Here is a 24,917-nt window from a genome sequence, read left to right on the forward strand (position 1 = left end):
GGATGAGAGAATAGTCAATGGTAGATCAAAACTGCATGCAAGCAAAGCTAAAGAATTCTCCTATAGTGGATGAAGAACGGAGTATACAAAGATAGGATCTGAAAACCCCTTAGTATCTGGTGGTCAATACTGATGAGACTGTTTAAGTGAAATCAAAGAGGCTGGAAGAGACAGAGATAAAGATTTCCAACAGCTCCGGGAGGAAAGGGGGATGAAAGACTATCACTTCTTGACAGGGATAGTGGAAGATAAATGCCAGCTTTCTGAGGGTATGTCTCCATTGCAGTTTGTCCAGGCTTCCTGTTAATCTCTGCCCCAGGTTCAGAAGGACTTTAAGATGAGGATATAGATTAGAACCCAGCTCCATTTTAACCATTCCAGGAAACCACCACTCACTTTGCAATGAAGCCAAGGCAGGGGAGGCAGGGAGAGATCAAAACCAAACCTTGAATGCTATAGTAGTCCTCCAGTGCCTTTAAGTCGCCCTGAAAGTCTAGGAAAGAATCCCAGAGCAGTGGTTCAAGTGTTTTGGCCTGTGGCCCACCTCACTCAATGCAGTCCACCAGCTAACCACCCATGATATCAAATTGCCTTCACTTATCCCTAAATAACCTTAACTACAAAATTATTCATATTAGGCTACTAAAGCATAAAAAATTAACTATGTAGCTAAGGGGGCATATAACTGGTAAGAAAGGAAATATTAATCAAAGTAAAATTAAACAGATTAATTGCTTTATATCATGTTAGTGTCTCAAACTTAGTTTTAAATAAAAATATTAATTATGTCCAAAACAAAATATTTCAATGTTGTCTATTTTATGGTAGGGTTTGGTAGCCTTTTTTGGGTTGGGGAGCAATGTGCCACAGAAAAATAAGACAGGAGGCAACCCCTACACCAACCCACACAACTGTGGCCCTCAACTGAGACCTCATTCCCCTGGGGCTCCAGTCCCAGGGAGAAGGTGAGGCTTAGAGAGGACCGAGAATCAGGGCTTCCCACAAGCTAGATCTTCTGGGGTCCTGGTGTTAGTAGATATTGTGAACCATCTGAGGCTCTAGGTGGGGCCAAAAATGAGAGGTTCAATGTGTGGGAGGGGGCTGCCAGAGAGAGTGGGATGGAGGAGAAAGAGGGGGTGAGGCATTTGGATAGGAGGTAGGGCACTGCAGCAGGGGCTGCTGACCCAGGCACTGCCTCTCGCTGCTCCTATCAGCTGCAATTCCAGCCAAGGGGAGCAGTGAGGAAAGTCCACATGCTGCCATTCCCCCAGCTGGAGGGAGGGGAGATAGCAGCACATGGAGTCACTTGCACCACCCTGTAAGCTGGATCTGGTGGCAAGGCTCAGGGCTTTCTCCCCCGCAACTCCCACAGCCCAAGAGAAGCTTAAGCACTTAAACTTATATGCGACTAACACACAAGCAGTCTTGCGGAAGTCAACAAAATTATGCATGTGAATAAAGTTAAGCATGTACATCAGTGTTTGCATCATAAGGAACAAAAAAATGTGTTAAAAGATTGTATGCTAAAGTTTGTGCCACTTAATTGTTTCAGTGTTAACAAGAGGGTGGACTTTCAATTCATAAACAGAAGTTCATTAATTTTATTCACTGGTTAAAAATGTTTTCAAAAACAGAACCTAAAATTAGGCTTAAACCACATAGCACTTAACCAGGATATTTTCAAAAGCACCTAAAATTATTAAAAAGCACAAGACACATTGACTTAAAACTGAAAACCCTGATCAGTTACAGCTTTGGAAGGCAGCACAGACTAGAAACCCAACAAAAGGGAATTTGTTTAGTAATTGTGTTTGTTCTGTTCTTGCACTATGGATAAGAACAAGGTTCTGGATGATCATCTGTTTTGGGGTTTTATTAAGCATGAAACTTAATAAAAAAATAGTGCATAAAATCTGAAATTCCATAATCAAGAAACTTGTACAAATACCACTTTTGCAACTGAAAACTTTTATAAAGAACTAGCAACTTGTAAACAAAAAATGAATTACGTTTTCATAACATTGACAAACTGATATTTTGCAACAAATCATTTTTATCCACTTTGTGTAACTTCAGGCATATTTCAGATTTACCTATAAAAGAGACAATGAACACTCTCTTGATAGAATGGAAACAAGCTTACGGTCTTGGCTACGCATGGAATTTCCCCTGAATAACACCACATATGGATAAGTTCATTCTGGAGAAATCATGCCTTATTCCAAAGGAGGTTAAATTAAAGAAGAAATATGGCATGTTTACTCCAGAATAAGAATGTGTCCACTCATTGAATTAATCAGGAAAAACTGTGCAGACAATCCCTGAGTCACCCATATGTTTTATTCTATTAAAAAAATATTTTAGCCACCAGAGCTGGGTTCTCCCTCCTCTTATTTTCAATTGTAAGTCAAGAGTTCAGCATAGTAGTTCCAAAAGTTGCTTCAAATCCCAAAATCAAATCAAAAGCTCTTTTTTTGAAAGAGGAAATCACTTGGGGTGGGCAATCATTTTTGCTAGGGGACCACTCCAAAAATTTAGTAAATGAACAAGGGCCACATTCTTCCATAATATTATTAGAGGTGGTGCAGGATCTGGGATGGAGATTGTGAGCAGGAGGGAGCTCAGAGTAAGGAAATGGGGTACAAAGACGAGGTGTGGGGTCTGGGAGAGTTTAGGTGAAGGAGGGAGTTGTGACCTGGGGCATATGATTGGGTACAGAAAGGAGTATATACAGGGCTGGCCGCACTGTGGCGAGCCCTGCTCGCAAGCCGTGCTGTCCAGCGATCTGCGCATGCGCAAATCATCGGAACCCAGCTCTTCCGGGTTACCATCTACTCGCCATGGGCGAGTAGATTGTATAATCTGTTGAGCCCTGAGTATACGTACAGGAGAAGATTCTGACTTGGTGGAGGGATACAGGAGGGGGTGCAAGGGTTTGGGTTGAGACCTAGGATAGGGAATTGGGATACAGGGGCTGGGAGGGGTTATGGGTGCAGGAGGGAGTGCAGAAGGAAGTGCAGAAGCTTGGGGAGCAAAGGCTGAGCTGCCAAGTGTGGGCTCTTGATAGAAGGCGCTTATTCTAGACAGTTCCCAGCCAGCAGCATAATGGGAGCCTCAGGCAAGGCTGCCTGTCTAAATCCCTAGGTCACTCAAAGCAGCTGACTTTGGGGGCCATGTATGTTTGTGTGCTGCAAGACTCCCAGCCAATCGGAGCTGCAAGATTGTGCAGAGGGCAGTGGCAGCATGCAAAGCCACACTCATCCTTCCAAGAGCTTGCAGCATACAGAGACAGTCACAGCCCTCACAGCTGGCTGCTTTGAGGGCACAAAGGCACAGAAGGAAGGAAGCCTGCCTGAGGCTCTTGCTGGGATGTGAGTATGGCATTCCAGATTCAGTGAGTCAGATCTGGGCTGCAGGCCATATTTTGCCCACCCCCATTGTAAGTAATGTAACTGATTCCAAACTGATCAATTTGAATCAGGTGCACAAACCAATTGTGTAGGCTCACATGGATAGTTACACCTAGGCTTTGTCTACACTGCAGGGATTTTGCGCACGCAGCTTTTTGCGGAAGAGATCTTCTGTAAAAGCATCTTGTGCAAAAGTGTGTCCACACCTCAAAAGCACATCGCAAAAGCAATGTGCTTTTGTGCAAGAAAGCATCCACAATGCATTAACAGAATGGCCATCAGAACACCTGTGCTTTCTCTGATGGGTTCCTTGTGCAAGAAATCCTTTCGGCGCATCCATACATGCCTTTTTGCACAAGAGTTGTAGAGCAAAAAGGAGTTATTCTGCGTGAGGAGAGGAATAACTACCAGCAAAAGCTCTGTCCTGTTGATTTACTGTATTTTTGTGTGTGCAAAAACACGCTTGAGGTGTGGACGCTCCAAGGTTTTTGTGCAAAAACAGCTGTTTTTGCACACAAACCTTGTAGTGTAGACATCGCCCTAGAGTTTCTTTCTTGTTCTCTATCAAGCATAGAAGACAGGCTTAGCAGAAAGAAATATTTAGGTAAAGTTTTCTATTACCCCCTCCACTGAGGCCTATGAAGGCCTCAATTATTTCAGACAATTTTTTCTTCCTATTTAGCCTCTAGAATAGTGGTCCCCAAACTTACATCACATCCCTCTCTGACCCATACTATAATCTGTCCATTCATTCCCAAGAAAGGAGTTAGGGTTCCACCAAGCCTCACCCCCAAAATATTCCTCCATGCCACTGGGGGGCACGCCCCACAGTTTGGGGTCCACTGCTCTAGAAAGAGTGGGTCAATTAGTTCACAGAAATAATATGTTCAAGTACCTGAGATACTTACTGGGTTAGGTTAAGCTTATTAAATTTTGCATCTACTTCTGAAAGTAGCGATGCCAGTTGTTAGTTCTTTGGGGAGCAAGTTTTCTAAACCAATTCCTGGAAAAAGCATGCAGTATCATACTCAAGTTTTGTCATTCCAATAAAACAATTGTTATGGGTGGTCCTGGCTATGGAGAGGAACCAAGTTTGAGACAGCTAGAGCTATTACCATAAAGGATTTCAATAAAACCTAGTTCCATGTAGACAGCAAAGCAACATAGCAGCCTGTGTTGCTAAGCATAGTGGCATTTTGTATTAACTGTTGCTTTTATGGAGGCATGTAGCCTTGCTAGCATCCAAAGAGCAAAACAATCCAAAAAGAGATTGAACAAGTTTGTGTATGCCAGCCCCAGGGATGGGGCCTGCTGCCACAGCAGTCTCTCTTGGCCCCCCCCACGCCCCCGCCTCCCCCCCCCCCCACACACACAGCTGCCTCTGAATGCAGCAGGGGGAGTGGGAAAGAACAACAGGCAGCACCACAGAAACAGTGCTGGGGAGAATTGGCTTCTGTTTCCACCCACCATTCCCTTTACACCCTTGGATACAATGGAAGGGGTGGGGGAGAAGAGAGTATGCGAGTAGTTGACTACCTGATAAGCCTAGGTTTATCGGGTAATCAACTACAACAGGAATGTAAAAGTCTACAACAGGTTCTTGGGTCAAAAAAGACCGCCCAGTAAACTGATCAAATATACTATAGCACAAAATATAAACAAGAAATATCTGTTCTATTGATGCATGCCAGCTGCAATACTAATCAAGAACAAACATCGCCAACATCACATATTTTGATGACAATGAAAGATCAGATCTATATTTTTCTAGCTGCTATGTCTGAATTAGGGATGTTAGCATATAGTTGTGTACAGGGCTCGACAAATAATGTAATCTACTTGCCCAAGGCGAGTAGATTACAACCTGGAAGAGCATGCGCAGAACGCAGAACTGCACGGCTGGCGAGCGGGGCTCACCACCACTTGGCGAGCCCTGGTTGTGTAAATGATTAACCAAGAAGCCTGGGTTTATCGGTTAATCCTAACGACTACAAACACTGACCCCCACTTGCTGCTTCTGTATCATAGGCAGGGATGGGGGAGCAGGTGCCCTCCCACCCCTGCACCGCTGCCTCTGATAGAGAAGTAGCAGCATAGATGGTGACGGGGACAGGCGGGAGCCGATATGCCTGGGGAAGCCAGCTTTTAAGCCAGTTTTCTGCCCATGCCCACCCCCCTTGCTGCCTCCCAGAGGCACTCACGCTGGTAACCTCTTCCCTTATAATGAATAAAGGCTAAACCTCCCAAGTGCTGATAGTTCTCCCATGCACTCCCACAATTTCCCTCATGCATGTAGAAAGACAGACGTTCTCCCACAATTCACAGAGGAGAACCAATCAAAGCAATACAGCAGAACAAAGAATCAAATAATATCCCAGAAGTCCTAGCACCTGCAAAAAGCACAGCACTGCTGTCAAAGCAGCCACTCACACCCAAACTAGGACATGCAAATAAAAGCCTGAGAGTATCCATCAGTTAAATCTGCAGCAAGAGCCATCCTAAATCTACCAGGAAAAAAATCTTAGCCTCATTTTTCACTATGAAATTGATTTAGTGCAATTTCAGTTCAATACCACGCTGACAAGACTCAAGGGCATTCAAGAATTCTAGATATGGCCACAAATGCTTTTATCCTGTTTTAACCTGTTACTGAAGTTAGAAAAAACAAACGTCCAAAACAACCAAGAGTGTAAGTTTATTATTATACTTTACTAGTTTGAGTAGATTTGAAACTTGTTACAGTAAAACTCCGATGGTCCGGCATCTGATGGTCCGGTACTCCTGATGGTCCGGCACCATCGGGAACCTGGAAGTGCTCCGGGCAGCCGGACCATTGGAGCTGCTCTGCCCCCAGCTTCCCTGATTCAGCCGCTGCTAAAACTGACCAGTGGCTGAATCAGGGAAGCCGGGGGCAGAGCAGCTGGAGTGCTGCCAGGTAGGACCCGTAGTGCTGCCCCTTGGGGCTGCAGGACCAACCTAGCAGCACCCCAGCTGTCCCCAATTCAGTCGCTGCTGAAACTGACCAGCAGCTGACTCCAGGAAGCCCGAGGCAGAACTGCTCTGCCCCGGCTTCCTGGAATCAGCCCCTGATCAGTTTCAGCAGCAGCTGACTTGGGTACACCTGGGACAGAGCAGCTGGGGTGCTGCTGGGTTGGTCCCCGCAGCACTGAGGTGCGGCGCTGCGGGGACCAACCTGGCAGCGCCCCAGCTGCTCTGTCCCAGGCGTCCCGATTCAGCGGCTGACCAAGAAGCCCGAGGCAGAGCTGCTCTGGTCAGCCGCTGAATCGGGACGCCTGGGACAGAGCAGCTGGGGCGCTGCCAGGTTGGTCCCCGCAGCGCCGCACCTCGGTGCTGCGCTGTGGGGACCAACCCAGCAGCACCCCAGCTGCTCTGTCCCAGGTGTACCCAAGTCAGCTGCTGCTGAAACTGATCAGGGGCTGATTCCAGGAAGCCGGGGCAGAGCAGTTCTGCCTCGGGCTTCCTGGAGTCAGCCGCTGGTCAGTTTCAGCAGCTACTGAATCAGGACACCTGGGGCAGAGAAGCTGGGGTGCTTCCGGGTTGGTCCAGTAGCGCCGAGTGGCACTGCGGGACCAACCTGGCAGCACCCCAGCTACTCTGCCCCAGGCGTCCCGATTCAGCCACTGATGAAACTGACCAGCAGCGGCTGAATCAGGGACGCCTGAATCCCCCCACCCCACCCCAGGCCCCTCATAGCCCCCCCTTCCGATAGTCTGGCATATCTAATAATCCAGCACCACCGGGTCCTAAAAGTGCCGGATTATCGGAAGTTTACTGTACCTACTTTAACATTCTCAAAGAACCACGTAAAACTAGAACTGTTCTACATAATAAGTCTTGAGAAGTCCTTAAAAAAAAAAAAAAAAAAAAAAAAACTCCAAGTACAGTAGAAAAGTATTCCATGGTAGAAACTGGCTGCCATTTTCCTGCATCTAGTGTTAACACAGACTTGGGATTAAGCAAGCAAAACATTTTTCAACATGGCTTTGCATCAGAAGAAAGGCCTTTATAATATGAAGATCTAGAATATCAAGGCGCTCTCGCTATATTTCAGATTTTCCTAGGTAAGGATAGGGACTCATTACTATTTTTGTAATGTTATACATGTGCATAGTGTTTAGACTAGAACAGATCCCTGTCCCTTGGGAGCTTGGGCTACATTACTGTATTTTTTTGTTTTGCTGTTTGTCTAAAGCACTGTCTCACAAAGTGGCCTGCAAAACCATTTTGAGAAGCCTGTTAACTGGCCGCGCCAGTTTGTTTATTTACCAGCGTCGGGGCCCACAGAGCCTCACAGCTCCTATTGGCTCTGTTTTGCCTTTTGCAGTCAAGAGGAGCTGCAGGAAGCCCATGTTGCTTCCTTCAGCTCCCCTTGCCTGCAAACCGTGAAACGGAGTCAATAGGAGCTGCAGGGCACCATGGATGCGGTGCCGGTAAATAAAGAAACTGGCGCGGCCAGTTAACAGGCTTCTCAAAATGGTTTTGCAGGCCACTTTGTGACACAGTGGTCTAAACAAAAGTCACTAGGAAGAGAGTTGAAACTGACTGTTATGCTTATATTCTTTTAAAATTAGAGAATGCAAACTGGGGCAGTGTTGAGAATCAGGCTTGAGTGGAGACCAACACTAGATTAGTCTCAGCTTCTACAGAGACTTTACATCTCATTACTCAAGACTTGATACTTTAGAACACAAGTTTTTCCTACTGCATGACAACCTTTCTTTACATCAGTATTTATGTTAATAAATTGTACAACTGCCCTACAAACTGATGTCACACCAGCTTAAGGTAGCTTTATAAAGGATCAAAGCTCGAAGTCAAGCAACTGAACATTAGGAATGCAAGAAATATGGTGACCTGAGTAATCTTAACTTGGCCCTCTGTCACACAGGCATCACACGAGTCTTTAATTACGCAACCACATACCATTTTTCCTCCCCTGCACCTCAGCCCATATGCCCCTTCACAGAATTCTTGACTCATTCAAAGCACAGGATTTACAACTATCAACCAGTATTTGTTTATATTCCATGTGACCTCATGGTTTATTTACTGCACACTATCCGTACCCCTCACTGAATTAATGTTCTTATGGCTCTATTTATGAAACACCACTCTAGAGCAATGGTCACCAACCAGATGATCAAGATCTACCAGTAGACCTTGGAGCTTCTGACGGGTGACCCTGACTGGTTTGGCCAAGAAGCCAAGTGCTAGCACTACATTTGCCCCTCCATGAATTGTCATGCTGCTCCTGCCCTCAAGCTGCCCCCCGGAAGCCTCCTGCTTGTTGTGCAGGGTATGGGAGGGTAAAGAGGGGGCTGATGTCAGGATGTCCCTTCTTCCCCCCACTTCTGTACCTTATGTCCACACAGAGAGAAGGCGATGGACAATGCAATGCAAATTTCTGTCACTCATACAGAGAGAGAGAGAGAGAGAGAGAGAGAGAGAGAGACACACACACACACACACACACACACACACACTCCTTCACTCATCTCCCGACCCAACACATACGTTGGGGTTGTGTTACTTTTACTGCTTGCAAAGTGTGTTAGTTTTGGTTTTTGACTGGTCTGTGCATTTCATAATTTTCATTTCTCTTACGCTTCAATTTAACTCTAAATACAAGATAAGATTTATTAGTATAACTTGTTCTCCTGAGTCTCTTCGACTTAGCAGGTTGCCAATAGGGTTGTAAAAGGTTAACTGGCTACCTGGTATGCATTAGCCTTACCAACATCCTTACCCAGCCAGCTGGAACAGCGCTTGTATGGAGCTCGGCTTGCTGGAACAGCCCTGTCACCTGCAGTGGGCTGTCAGGACCCTGCTAACCAATTAAACAATTTAAATTATATTGTTTAAAAGGTTAACTTTAGGGGTATTTACTAGGGATGTTACATATCAGTTAATTGAAGAGTCATGTAACCTCATGAATTCTTATCGGTTAGTCGACTATTTCTATAGTCTGTGGGCAGGGCCAGCAGCCAATGTGTCTCACTCCCAAGGAGCCCCCTGTATCAGAGGCAGCAGCGTGGGGAGCCAGGCAGGAGCTGGTCTGTGAGGGGAGCCAGTTTAAAAACCGGCTCCCCTTGTGGACTGGTTGCTTGTCACCCTGTGCTGTCACCTCGGATAAAGAGGGAGGCAGCAGCACGGGGTGGCAGCAGCCCTTGTCTGGGGAGGAGGGGTGTGTGTGTGCTGCGTTCCTTGACCCGGCACGCGCTGTAACTGAGCTGGGCTGTCTGCCTGCCCAACTCCTAACACATTGTAAGGAGTCACAGTGGGTTAAGTCCTAGACCCAGTGTGAGCCGGGCACACGGTTCATAATACACTTTAAATGCAGAGCCAGAGCAGCAGGGGTAGGTCCCAGACCCGTTGCAAGCCAGGACTGAGTTGAGCTGCTGGCCAGCCTGCTAAAAAATTTACTGGCCAGGGGAGGGGGAGAAATGCATTAGCCTATAAGCTTTTGCTTATCGGTTACTCGATTAATCGACTACATTATTACAACCCTTGTATTTACATTTGTAGTTACAAATAGCTGACTAGCAAGATGCATAGCAAACTAAGCGCACATACTATATATGAATTAAAGTGCAAAATTCACTAATATACTCACCTATTGGTTTATTTTTAGGAGTTGTGGGATTTGTTAAAATACTAAAATGAACCAGTCTACATTAGGAAAGCATGAAATTGTACTACAACAGTAAAATAAACTTAAACTATAACTTTGAAAAAAACCCATATTAAGCTCATCTCCAAACACCTGAAAATTCTAAAGGAAAATGTTACACTTTACTTTGTTAAACAGCAGAATCTGATATTTTTCCATGAGGTCAATTTCATATAAAACCGACTTCACTAAGTAGCCAAATATAGTAGTTTTCACTGTTAGAATATACAGTACAAACTCCTCTGCCATTTAATTTTCTAAAATCCACTACCACATCACTGGTCACGGACTCAAATAAAAAAATAAATGATTTCAACTGTCTGCTTTAAAGGCACTTTTCATTATTGCTTTTTCCTCATCTATATTAAAATGTAGCTGTCCTCTGAATACAAGACAATTGAGGGATTCAGACCAACAGTGTTCTTTACCTACCATAGAGTATAACATTGTTAAAGGATAATTAAGATTGTAACTAAACGCTGCGTTACAGAAGTGGCAAACTGAGAATTTCCCTACTTGTACAGTAAAGAGATCACCCAAATGGACAACAATTTTAGCATGCTCTCCCCCTCAAGATTTACAGGGATGTTAAGGACTAACATTTCCCCAAGGTTTACAGATAACTAAGAATGGGCTAGTTTACGATTTTAGTGCCTATGGGACTGATGTTTAAAATGCAGCATGACTTCCATACACACATTTTTGGTTCCCTTCCCTACCCAAGATTAATTTTATTATATGCATACACTGCCAACACAAATAAGCTGAAACTGAAGATATTATTATAATGGTCTCAGAAGTTTGTTGGGGGAGAAGATAAAGCAAAATTTTATCTTGTGTCTTTTTTTCTTGTTACACTCTCTCCCTCCCCAGCTGTATTTGATACTTTGTCTGGAACTAAATGTGTTTGTTCTTTGAGCTCTATTTTTCATACTTTCTGTCCCTGTGGTAGAACTTTTCTAATTCCTTCCTGCTGGGGACTCTTGTACATTTCAAAGCTGGCTCACTCCAGGTCAGTTGGGGAAGTCCCCAGCTGATCCTGGGATCCCTGCAGCATGATAGTTTTGAAGTGTACAAGAGTTCCCTGGGGGGCTATTGTGCATTTAAAAGAGGAAGCACAACGTGGAGCCTGGCACTACCGTTTTGAAATGCCGGGGGATTCTGCGCGGCATTTCAAAGCAGCTTGGAGCCTGGGAGTTCCCAGCTGACCCCAGGCTCCGTGCGGCACTGCCGCTTTGAAACATCACTGACATCTCGAAGCAGCAGAGCTGCACAGAGCCCGGGACTCCAGGCTCTGTGTGGCGCTGCCACTTCGAAATCCCCCCCCCCCCGTCTTCTCTCCCTCTCTTGCTGCCTCTATTAGATAGAGGCAGCGAAAAAAAACAAAGGGAGGGGAGAGAGGAGCAACTACTCCTTAACATCCCTATTTTATGATGTAGTATACAGCAGCATTACATAATCTCTGGCTGCCAAATTATTTTCCACACAAGCCAGGTATAAAACATGGTGGGAGCAATAGCATATGAGAGGAAAGAGAAAAGCATGAAGGAGTCACCATGCCTTAATTGTTTTGTAAGAAGGAAGATAAGTGATATTTCACAACAACCAAAATAGTTCATTTTCTTCTACAATATTGAATCTAAAAAACTGTTTGAATTTAGCTTATGGTTCTCGTTTTGGAACCATTCCCATCTCAAACTTTAGTTCTGAGTTTTGCATTTGGAAGATGTCAAGTGCTTTTAACTTCCAATGAAATTAACAGGACTTAAAAGATTTTTATCTTTTGTAAGATTAGTTCCCAACATTGAACAAAGGAATACTGAACAATGGAGCGACCCTCTTACTATGGCAGATATCAAAGACAAAAATTTAACAACTTCAGAGCATGGCTTTTAAGCTAAAAATCCCAGCAAGCACAGTTTTCTTCAAGTTACTGGTACTGGATTGCAAGGGCTGACTAGACAAGGATGACTGGGAATCTGAAAACTGCCTGTATTTTTTCCTCTCTCTTTTTTTAATCTGATCAGAGCAACCAGTAAAATAACTAAAATACTTCAAGCCACCAGGGTTGGAATATAACACAGCAGCAATCAAAGCTAGGAGTTGCATATTTCCACGCATTAGTTTCAACTATGGGGGGTTTTGCAACATACAGCTTAAAAATCTGTCATGCTCTTGCTATCCTTACATATTTACAATTTCTAACTTTACTGGCCATTACCTCAAAAATTGTTTGAGCTAGAACCAATGTTACACAGTGTATAAAAACTCGTATTGTCAACAGCGAAACATTTAGGTCTATCTCTATCAATGTATTTTCACGAGCTCCTGATGTCTTGATGAAACTGAAGTTAAAAGGACTATTTCAAATGATTTTGAAAGTCTAGTGTAGCCCAGTTTGTTTTTTCAATACCAGTTATTAAGCATTACACAAACTGTGAACAGTTCTACAAAAACAGACATCACTTTCTAGATTTTCAATTATTTCAAAGAATTAAGTATATTCCGTGAAACTACTGCTGCCTCCCAAACTATTATGCCAATTAAGTGCTTTCACAGGCACAGTTTACAATTTTAAAAAAATTGCTTCTCTCCATTGCTGCTCTGAAAGCTGGCTTTGCTTTGAGTGCTGTCAAATGCACCAACTAAAGCTGAAAACCAATGCTCTCTCCAATTTTTTCCATCCAGAGGCAAAATAAATGTTGTTCGGTATACCAAGGCATATGCACCACCAGTAGAAATATGCTGCTGGCTACGGAGACTCTGCTAATTATCTGGGCAGCATTTGAATCCCTCCTGGGACGCCACCCAAGCATTCAACTTTCAGGGAACACCGCCTTCAACCATCAATCTTATGCTAACCGTTAGATAAACGGACTTAATTGTACTTCTGGCTGAAGAAAAAAAAAAAAGTTTCTATAGAATATACCTTGGCTGCAATTCTGTCTCAGAACTATGAGAGGCTGTTTGAGTTTCATGTTACTTTCAGACTTTGTGGCGATCACATTTAAGGAGCTATGACTGCCCAAAGTAGTAAAACTCCCCATTGAAAAGCTTTTTTTTTTTTTTTTTTAAATAAAAACAGGGAGACTAAAAATAAATTTTCTTCCCTTGACTGGGCACTTGAATATGGAAACAAGTCTTGTGTCAGTAAACTTCAGACTTTACCAGAGAGGGAGTCAACTGAGACCATAGCTTTCTTTAAATTGTAAGCTTCTGTTACATTTGCTCAGAATTTATGTAATAAGCTAAGAGACACTCTCACTTTACGGAATAACATTTCACAACTTACCAAGTGACAGTCAGAACTAGTAATCTTTCTTACGCCTGGTCTAAAAGGGAGAGATAAGAAAAAAATTGTCATAGTACATCTACACTATAGGCGGTAAAGTGTCACAGCTAGAGCACTGCAGCCATGACACTAAACACTATACTGTAGATGCTTTCTAGAGCAACAAGATGGTTGTCTTGCACCACTGCAGTTGATCTGTCTTCCTGGGCAATGGTAGCTTAATCGGAGGAATTTCCCCTCTCATCCAGCTGTGCTTACATCAAGGTTGGGTCAGCTTAAGTATGGAGCTCAAGGGTCCAACTTTTCCACATCCTGACCAATATAGCTATTCTAGCAATCCAGAGTGTAGATCAAGCTTAAAATTGACTTAAGCCTTTCATTGGGTGATGTTCTGGCCAAAAGGCCCAATTCATAAACAGGAATAATGAATAGAAGTTACATTTTATCTGTATTTGGTACTGGTGCACCCACTGCTGTAGTATATGGTCCAGTCTTCATTTTCATAATACAAGAAGGATGCTGAAATGAAAAGGATCCAGGAGAAAGCCATAAAATTAAAGGATTAGAAGGCATACCTTAAGGACAGATTCAATGTTCCAGCTCAGAGAAATTTATCCAGCAAGTCCTAAACTGTATTATACATGTTATCTCTCAGACAACATAATCATGATGGTTCTTCTGGCTTTATAAACTATAAAACTCCATATATTTATAGGTTAAAGCTACACAGGACTCCAAAGCAGGAAAAGTCTTTATTTTCAGTTTATACCGCATTTAATACAAAGAGGATCGGGTCCATGAGGAGTCGTCCCAGGTGCTACTACAATACAATCAGCTTCAAACAAGTGTGTCCACACAGAGGTTGCCACTGGCTTAAGTTTTAAAACTGCTTCAAGTTAGACCCAGGCTGAGTCAACTGCCACTTCACTGTACTGCACCTTTCTGGCTCAGGAGTGTGAAAACACACCCTCCAGCTTGAGCATAGCAATTTACAGCACTGTTAAGTGCCAGTGAAAATAGGCTCCCAGCACTATTAAATATGTATGGACTTAATGATGCTGTTGGTGAGTAACAAAGCCAATCCTCAATCAGCAAAACCGATCATGGATGTCACAAAAATATGCCATGTAAGGGTACTGTACACTTTTTGGATCCGATGCTTTTTCTTGTAATGTCTGAATAGGTTGAATATCAAAGCATTTGACAGCTTGTACAAGTTTGCTACCAGGACAATTTGTCCTGAGCTATGATTTCCAGTCACTGGGAAATATGCTGCATGACTTCATGTTGGTCTTTAAGATATATCTTTATTAGCAGGGCTCACCGAGCCCCGGCGAGCCCCACTTGCCAGCCGCGCTGTCTGGCATTCTGCGCATGCGCAGATCGCCTGAACCCGGCTCTTCCGGGATGTAATCTACTCACCACGGGTGAGTAGATTACATAGATTGTCGAGCCCTGTTTATTAGGGATGTGAACGATTAGTCAACTATCCGATGAGCATAGTCAACACAGAAGTTTACTAGTCGCCCCCCCCCCACCCATCTCTATCAGAAAGAGGCAGGGGGGGGAGGGGGGTGCTTCTAAGTAGCAGTACCATGTGGAGCCACAGCCCAGGCTGCCACTTTGAAACATCACATGCAGTTTGGGAATTCTCCAGCTGGCCCTGGTCTGCATGCTGAGTTTCAAAGTAGCAGCACCACGTGGAGCCAGGATCAACTGGGGACTCCCCCACTGACCCTGGGTTCCATGCAACACTGTCACTTTGAAATGCTGCAGGGAGCCTGGGTCAGTGGGGGGACTGCCCCATTGGCCCTGTGCTCCCTGCAGTGCTCTCGCCTTTGAAGTATAGCAACAGCCCTGGGGCTGTTGCTACACTTCAAAGGCGAAGGCACCCTTATTGACTAATTGAATAGCCGATGCAATTTGCATCAATTAGTCAATTAATAAAAAAATTTAACATCCCTAATCTTTATAACCCTTATTCTGCTACCAATAGATCACTTGCCATTCATAAGCTAGCTGTAAAATACCATCTTTGGTATTCATGTATCATCCATTCTCATAACATGACCAATCCAGTGAAATTGTTTGTTCATAAGCTTTGCTTTCATGCCCATGACACCACACCATTTAAGGATCTACACCAGTGGTTTCCAACCTTTTTACACCCAAGATCACTTTTTAAACAACAGACCAAGCCAAGATCTACCACCCTGCCCCTTCCTTGAAGCTCAGCGAGGGTGCACCACCTCCTCTGTGCCAGCCCATGTGGAGCAAGCTGCCTGGTCAGCTGGCTGGGGCCTTCAGCCCGGAGGAGGCTGAACTGCGCTCCAGCTGATCGGGCCGCTTCCCCTCTGCTCCTGCCCACATGGAGCTTGGTGCATTCTGGCTGAGCACCATGGCCAGCTGGCCGGGAAGCCGCTTCTCTTCGCTCCCGCCTGACAGCCCTGCACTCAGCCCGGGGAAGCTTGCTCCAGCACAGCTGGAGCCTGACGCACCCTCCCGGGGCTGAGCGCAGGGCAGCCGGGCTGGAGGGAAGAGAAGCAGCTGCCCGGCCAGCTGGCTATGGCGCTCAGCCAGGGTGCACCAAGCTCCATGTGGGCAGGCGCAGAGGAGAAGCAGCCGATCAGCTAGAGCGCAGGGCAGCCTCTTTCAGCTGAAAGCCACAGTCAGCTGGCTGGGGTGTTTCAGCCCTCCTGACCTCCCAGCTCCCACCATTCCTCGCAGCTACTCACCTGTGGTGTTGCTCGGTGAGTAGCTGCTCCTCAAATGAGGAAATCTAATGTAAATGTACTGCGAAGGCGTGCAGTTCAGAGAGGGCTCAAGAGCTACTCTTAGAGCCCCTGAGGTCTACCGGTAGATTGCAATCTACTGGTTGGTGACCACGGACCTACATGGTAGAAATGTTCATCTCACCAATTCTCATGGGCAATCTAGCTGAGGCAGCACAAAGAACTGATAAAGTTTCAAAATGTGCCTGCAATATATAGTGCATGATTTTGAGCCATGCAGGACAATTGTTCAATAAGCTTCATATGAAGGTAACAGTTTAACACCATGGTCATTCCATAAGTGCTTCATCAATTTTCCCAAGGCAGCACTGACTTCAGCTAGTTAAGCAGATATAGTTATCAGTATTTATGCTGGAGGACAATATGCTTCCAAGGTAACTGAACTTAACAGTATCAGCAGCAGTTATTACTGAAGCACTGGACTATTTTTGAAGAGACTGGACATAACCCTGTCTTCTTCAGGCTCATAGTGAGTCCAAAATCATGGGCAAAAATAGCAAAACTATTAAAAAGCTCCTCTACTGAATGAGCCAACAATTCAGTCATCACCATACAGGAGGTTACAGATACCTGTACTGAACACTCTGGTGTGAGCCTGAAGTCTTTAGAGGTTAAGTTTGCTATCAACATTTTGGAACAGAATATGTACACCCAATATATAATCCTTTAAAGCAACTAACATAATTGAGAAGTAGATGCTGAACAAGAAAGGAGCAAGCACACATCCTTGCTTTGCTTCATTTGATACTTCAAAAGGTGCTGATGTGCCTCCATTGTTAAGGACGTGACCCAGCATCTCATGAAAGGACTAAACTAGATTGATAAAATTTTTCAGGACAGCCAATCCACACAAATACCTTCCAAAGTCAGTTTCTGTTGACCATGTCAAATGCCTTGGTCAGGTCAACGATGATCACAAACATCCTGATGTTGCTCTTTACATTTTTCTTGTATGCGCCTGGTTGTGACATGTCGGCAGTGCCTCAACCAGCATGACATCCACAGTGACTTTCAGGAAAGATGCCATTTGTGAACACATGTAATGACAGCTGTTAGCTACTTCCTTCATGGAGGGAACTCTCCGGTGCTCCTGCTATGGCCATAACTTTCATTGTTAAGAGCTGCAGTGCTTTAATTTTTTGTGTGTAGACAAAAAGCCCAACAACTTGAGTCTAGTCCCAGTTCTCACCAATCCCCTAACCAAAAACACACACCCAAGCAACCAAAACTCAATATCAGTCTCCATAATCTTGGTCTTGGAATCTGGTATGTGTCTGCAAGCATTAAGTGAAAAAGCAGGGGTGAAAGATTTCTCTTTTCCCATCTTAACACAAGAATAGGTGGATGCCTGCCAGGTGTGAGGCTCTGGAGGGCAGGGAAATGAGAGATGAAAGACAAGTCATGACTAATATAAGCTATGCTGCTAGCACAAAGCATACGCCAGAGACTTTATCCATGGCATGCAGTATTCATTTTACTTGTTTTCTCTTCATAAAAGGGACTTAAGACAGTGGTTCTCAACCTTTCTAGGCTACTGAAGGTCTTTCAGGAACCTGATCTGACCTAAGGATGTTAAATTGAGGTTAACTGACTAGTTGAGTAGTCAATGGAATTTCCATTGACTAATCGATAGGCACTTCCCTCATTCCTCCTTTGAAAATGTACAAGCGCCCTCCGAAGTCCCACCAACTCCGGGCTGCAGTGGGTGTGCCTTCTTTGAAATGTACAAGAGTCCCCAGCGGGGGCTCTTGTACATTTCAAAGCCAGTGCCATCATGGAACCCGGCGTCAGCGGGGGACTCCCCAGTGGGCCATGAGTTCTGCGTGGCATTTCTCCAGAACCTGGGATCTAGGGAAATGCCACACGGAGTTCGGGATCAGCTGGGGAGTCCCCAGCTGACTCCGGGCTCCATGGCACTGCCCTTTTGAAACACTGAGGCTCAGCTGTGCGGCGCTGCCCCTTTGAAATTCTGGGCAGCACCAGGGAGCCCAGGGTCAGCTGTGGACTTCCCAACCAACCCCAGCTGATCTTGGGCTCCATGGTGCTGCCCCTTTGAATGCCACTTCAGCATTTCAAAGGGGGCAGTGCCACACACATGATCCCAGGGTCAGCTGTAGGGTGCTGCCACTTTGAAGTACCTCTTCTTCCTCCCTCCCCTTCGCTGACTCTGATAGTTACTGGATAATTGACTAGTTGGATAGTTGACTAGTTGCTTATCAGATAGTCGACTAGTCCTTAACATTCTTAATCTGACCTGCCTACTCACAAGTTACACTTCTCAAAAACTATTTGCTTATAAATTTTAAAAAAGTGTCATAGCACACTACAGGCAGTCCCCGGGTTACGTACAAGATAGGGACTATAGGTTTGTTCTTAAGTTGAATCTGTATGTAAGTCGGAACTGGCGTCAGCCGCTGCTGAAACTGATCAGTTTCAACCGCAGCTGAATCTGGACACCAGTTCTGACTTACATACAGATTCAACTTAAGAAACCCATGCGTCCCCAAGTCAGCTGCTGCTGAAACTGATCAGCGGCTGATTCCAGGAAGCCTGGGGCAGAGTAACTCTGCCTCGGGCTTCCTGTAGTCAGCTGCTGGTCAGTTTCAGCAGCGGCTGACTTGGGGATGCCTGGGGCAGAGCAGCTGGGGTGCTGCTGGGTTGCTCCAGTAGCGCAGCTCCTCCGCGCTACTGGAGCAACCCAGCAGCACCCCAGCTGCTCTGCCCCAGGCATCCCGATTCAGCCGCTGCTGAAACTGACCAGCAGCGGCTGAATCAGGACGCCTGGGGCAGAGCAGCTGCGGTGCTGCCCGGTTGGTCCAGAGCGGCGCTGCGGGACCAACCCGGCAGCCCCCAGCTGCTCTACCCCAGGGGTAGGCAAGAAAAGCCTGGTCTGCTGGGGGGAGGGGCACTAGCTGCATCCCCCCCCCCCCCCAGCAGACCAGGGAGACGGGGAGCAAAGCCTTGGAGCACGCCCGTAGCGGGACAGCCCGGACGCGCTTGGACTGTCCCACTGTGGGCATGCTCCAAGGCTTTGCTCCCCCCTCCCCCCCAGCAACCAGGGAGACGGGGAGCAAAGCCGCTGCTCCAGGCAGCGGCTTTGCTCGGGTGTCCCTGGTCTGCTGGGGGGGTCCAGCGACTTTGCTGGACCCCCCCTGCAGACCAGGGAGACGGGGAGAAGCTTTTCTCGCTCCGGAGGACACGGGTGGCGACCTACCGCCCGTGAGCTCCGGGGCAAGAAAAGCCCCGTTCGTAAGTGCGGATCCGACGTATGTCGGGGACTGCCTGTATTGCTACAAAATGGCTAACTCATTTTTATAATTTCATATAATTCTAAAATAAATCAACTGGAAAATAAATATTGTACTTATATTTCAGTGCATAAAGCAGCATAAACAATTTGTCCATATGAAATATTTGTTCTGGTGCTCGCTAGTGCCTTGAATGTAGCCAGTTCTAGATATTTGCCTAGTTTTAGATGAGGTAATGTAGCTGCTGGAAGAGCGCTGCATAATGCCAAGAGTACACATGCCCCTATTTGAGCAACATCTGTTCTAAGGCACCAATACCTGTAGCATTTATATATTCAACAAGCTGCAAATGAAGACCAAGTGAATTAAAAATGGGCATCATCTTGTCATCTTGGAGTTCACCGTTTAACTAGGATTTTTCCCCCTCCTCCTTTCATATCATTCCCATGCATGCTGGATAAAAGTGCATTTTCCAATGGTCCTGACTGAGAAGCTAATCTAAGAATTACTCCGATCTCTTCAAAAAGAATATTTAGTCTAGAATCCAACATTAAGAAACTTGGCTCCCAGATCTGTAGAGTTGCTATTCTCTGAAATGAGCATGTGTGCACACATTCATTAGTGCAGGCGTCTGAGCTTCAGATGTAGCATGCTTTCGAACTTTGAAAACTGGAACCTAGCACTAAAAGGGAAGCAAGTAGAAGGTAGACTACACTGAGGTGCTCTCAGCAGCTAGTTCTGATCAAGAGGGACAGGTTGCCTTATGTTGTCCAAGACGGAATTTTATTGGCCTCGATTGACTAAGAAACAGGTAGTTGCAGTACTATAATCCCATCTCAAAGTAAGTGCATGAATCATGACTACTAGGTTCCTATGCAAAAACAGGTGTATTCATCCAGCAATCTAGAGAGGTCAGAAAATTCTTGCTAGTGTTACTATTTTTGTTAATTAGTGCACTGCAAAATGAGTTTCAAGCAGCAGCTATTGAAAAACTACTGTAATTGCTGATCAAGACATCCATTTCATTTAAAGGGAGCAGAAGGACCTAGAACAAGCTGTGGAATACCACACTGCAATAATATTCTCAAAGCTTTTAAATACATGCTTTCATTATAAAACAACTGTTTTTGACCATCTAATCTGGAAGTGCTAAAACACAATTGACAATAGGTAAAATAGTGCTCCTAGATTGAGAATTTACAGGTTTATCTTTGGCTTGAAACATATTTTACACCGCAACTTTACCAGAGCAGAAGCAATGTCAAACTATAAATCATTAAGTGTTAGATTACATAAAAGAAACTTTATAATTAAGACTGCAATATTCAATCTTTTATTCATCCTATAGTACAGTACATTCATAGCGCAGAAACTGGAAAGTGTGAAATAAGCAAAAGTGTAAACGGAGACAAAAACATGCCCGCTGTCTGGGGAAACCTACAACAATGCAGTAAGAGAACCGTCTATTTTCCTTCGGATCAGAGACGTATGCAAACTCCATGTTAAACTCAGTGGGAGGTAAGTGAAGAAATATCTGTTTGTCAAGACACAGATTTTCCTTAATTTTTTTACACTCAAGTTAAACAAAAAGTTTAAAAATCTCTAAGATTTTGATTTACAAAGTTTAAAAAAGTTGTACACAGACTTGCACAAATTTGACCTGTTAAGTCTAAAATTTGCCTTTATCACACATTTTAATATTGTGAAAAGATCTTTAAGCACCAATTTCCCAAACAGTCTCAACTGTGAATCTAAGTAACCAACAAGGTGGAAGTGATCTGAGGTGCCATAGGACTCCTTTTTTTTTTTGGAGCAGATACAGACTCTTTCAGCTACACCCTCAAAACATTATTTTATCAACTATTTTAATATGGATATGCACATCAGAAAAGTTACACAAGTTATTGTCTTAGCAAACAAACACTAAGATATATGTTGGAGGCTAGGCCTGCCCTTTTAATAGCAACTTTAAAAAATAACTCTTGCTTGGGTCTATAACTCAGTATTTGTCTTTTGTAAAACGGAATGAAAAACAAACATACTGCATTTAAATCATTGCTCTGGGGTAGGGCTGTGGATGAGGAGTTCAGTATGCAGGCTGGCCTGGACTACTCCATCCCCCTCTCAGGGTGGCAGCAGCTTGGGGCCAGACAAGAAGCACCTCATGCAGCTCCAGTGGGCACAGCCAGGGGAGGTTGCATGTCTACCAGCTGGAGCAGATTCAGGTTCATCTGTCCCCTGTACTCCCCAGACAAAGTGAGGAATGCATAAACTATGCACTTTCCCCTCACTTCTTAATAAAGAGCAACAGCCAGCAATGTCCCCATATGAATTGAGGGGGGAGATTCACCTCCCCATCCTACCTAAAGGGCACCTGGGGAGTAGGAGGCTAGAGGCAGCCAGCCCCTTTCACTTATCTGGTAACTCTGCCTCTTTTCTGCACTGTTTTATGAGAAGCACTCCCAGTCTAGGCACATCCAAACCCTTACGTTGCTTTGAGTTATGATAAGAGGAAGAAGCTGTATACCAAATTTGGTAGTCCTAACTCTTACCATTTAGGAGGAGTTCTTGAACAGACAACTCTCTCAGATATATAGTAGATAGATTTAATCTTATTAAAACATAGTAAAAAGTGCTGCTCCAGACAAAGATTTGAGCCAAATTATTTTACAGGCACCCCCCCCCCCTAAAAATTGAGCTTATAGTAAAAAGTGAATGATAACTAGTCCCATTTGTGACTATCTGTAACAATAATAAAAAACAAGACAAAATTCATTGGTAAAAGTGTCGTGTTTAAACTTGCTAGCAATGTTTCAAGCTTCAAGTCACTCAGAAATGAACTCTAACCTAATGCTGAATTATCTATCTACACTGACCGATAAATACAGGTACTTGCAAGTTCTCTCACTACACTGGATACTTTAAATACAGACATACTAACAAAGAATACAAAGTGTAAGATTTATCATTTCATTAAGAGTTGCTTATTTTATATTCAATGACATTCTAGTGAAGCACCATTTCACTTTTAGCAAGATGAAGGAATGACTACAAAATGATGTTCACAAACCTGTGTGTCATGTTAGGTTATCAAGTAGTTAAATAAGATACCACCAAGAAGCCAACAGTTCGCACTCCTAAGCAAAATCTATATGGTAAGTCTCATTGGTAGCCTTTCAAATCCAGAAGTTACATACATTTTTAAAACTACAGACATGTTTTTTCCCCTCACCAGATATTTGTTGGGGGTCATCAAAAAGAAAATAAGACAAGATCATCCCTGTCCATGATCATCATCAAATGGATTTATAAGGATAGTAGTATAGCATCCTACTCCTTGGAAAACAGTCAGCTGTTTCGCATATTAACCCCCTCACTCATTCTTCTCCGCCTCTATAACCAACATTAGAAATAGCCCCATAGCTAGGCAGAAGAACTGCAGGAGACAAAAACCTTCCTGCATCTCCATACACACACCAAAAATGTCTATTTTTAAAACCATGAAAAACAGCTACCGGTCTGATAGGAAGGAGGGAGACCACTCACTAGCTAGGCTTTTCTAGCACACCCATCACTTGGGGAAGCTGTCCCGACCCTGGGCTTTAAACACATGCAGCACTGATATGGGGCAGGAACTCACTTTACACAGCCCCCCGCCTAATGCGGGCGCGCACGCGCGCTCAGGCACGCCCAGCCGCCTTCTGAATATGGGGCTTAAACGCATTAGCCTTTGATGTCTCCTCTAGTTTAACAGCGCACCGAGGGCTCAGTGCACTCAAAACAACTCCTACTTCTCCCCACTCTCTCAGCAGCAGCAATGTAGCACGCACGTACGTCTCCCCCCCCCCATCCGCGACAGAGCTTAGAGCACCTACTAGCGCGGGAGCGATCGCCTCCCAGACCTTCCTTCGCTGCCGCGCGCTCTCCCCACACCGGGCAAACTGGGCCCAACTTACTGCTTAGGCGCCGGGAGGGGGAGTGGGAGGGGCAGGGGGAGTGGGAGGGGGGAGTGAGTGAGTGAGTGTGAGTGAAGGGAAGGATCCCGCCTCGCCCCCTACCCACCCTTGTGTGCTAGCGCGGGATCCCGCCTCGCCCCTTGCTCTTCACTAGCCCCGCACCCCGTGTGTGTGCGCGTGCACGGGGGAGGGGGAGAGACCCCTAAACACCCTCCCCGGTGTGCGCGTGCCGGGGGGGGCTCGCTCACCTTCCAGCAGCCGGGTGATGAGACTATCCACATTCAGCTCCCCATCCGCCATTTTGTGGCCACCGGACTCAGTCCCGGGCGGGGAGAAGGCGGGGTGGAGAGCGCTTCACGGTCGAGGGGCGGCGGCTCGCCCCAGGAATCCCGCCGCGCTCTCTGCTCTGCTCCTCCCGCGCGGGCACCCGAAAGCGCCTCGCTCGGCCCCGCTCCGTTAAATGGGGGGGAGAGACCAACCCCCGCACCTCCTCCCCGCCTCAGAGACCGGACCGCCAGCAAACCACGACGCATGCGCCGCCACCTGGTTTCTTGCCGCGACCGCTTCGCTTCGCAACTTTAGCAAGGGCGCATGCGTGAGGGACTCCTCTAGGGCCAATGTTACAGACGGCGCAGGCGCAAGGGGTGTTCTTGCTGCACTTCAAGCCCTCCTGGAGGGGCGCATGCGCTTCAGATGATCTTCCTTTCGCCGCCCCCAGTAACCCATTGGGCCTAGCAGTGCTGCAAGCGCGGCCGAGCTAGTGTCAGGTGGGAGCAGGAGAGACGGTCCAGCCTGAGTGCAAAAGGGTGTCGGAGAAGCACGTCCCCGCGCGCAGGTGGAAACCTGCCAGACATCCCCCAGCCAAGCGTTCACAGCTGGAGCCCTCCAGCTGGACTCACACACCCTCCCGCCTGACTCCTGGGGAGGCTAACCAGAGCCCCCCGTCCCACTGCTAACGTGAGCCACTCTTGGGAGCTGATCACGTCTCACGTTCGTTGCTGTCAAAAATCACAATAGTTAAACAAGCTGCCCGCATTGAAAGACCAAGTTGCGCTCAGCAACTAATGCAACTCTCAGAAAAAAAACACTTATGTTTTTCTCATCCCGGACATATTTTTCAGCATTACTTATTGACCATTTTAAAGTATGCGGTTTTGCCATTAGGTGGCTATCTGAATGAACATAAAATGCTTTGAAAGCAGCTGTTAAAATATGCAGGAATAGGGCCAATATGTAAAACTGTAAAGCATAAAACATAGCTATTGCTGTGCAAACTGCAGCTATTCTAGAAAAATCAGGCCACTTAGATACCTAAATATAGATGAAGATTTGGATTTTTGGCTCTAGGAACTGTCGAGGTCTATAACAGACCATGTCATTTTACATGATTTTCAAATACTCATGTTCATATACCAATCAAGGAAAAACTAGTATGAACAGTAACCACCTAACCTCAAGATGATTCTTACCAACCACCACAGGACATACCACACTAATACCAACCCTGGTACCTTCCCTTGCAACAAAC

The 24,917-nt window shown here is 45.4% G+C and overlaps 1 protein-coding gene across 2 annotated transcripts in view; it reads right to left on the bottom strand.

Annotated features, from left to right (window-relative positions):
- The window catches only part of PPP1CB (protein phosphatase 1 catalytic subunit beta), a 53,398-nt gene extending 29,455 nt beyond the window's left edge, over positions 1–23,943 (bottom strand). The window contains exon 1 of one of the 2 annotated variants that reach the window (XM_075925367.1): positions 23,638–23,943. In XM_075925367.1, coding sequence (XP_075781482.1) covers positions 23,638–23,689 — 52 coding nt within the window. In that variant the 5' untranslated portion in view covers positions 23,690–23,943. Of the gene's footprint in view, positions 1–23,308; positions 23,333–23,637 lie in introns of those variants that run through there. The other variant, XM_075925368.1, reaches the window with a different exon arrangement.
- Between the last annotated feature and the right edge of the window lie 974 nt (positions 23,944–24,917).

This window comes from Pelodiscus sinensis, chromosome 3 (assembly GCF_049634645.1).
Source record: "Pelodiscus sinensis isolate JC-2024 chromosome 3, ASM4963464v1, whole genome shotgun sequence".
Taxonomy (NCBI): Eukaryota; Metazoa; Chordata; order Testudines; family Trionychidae; genus Pelodiscus; species Pelodiscus sinensis.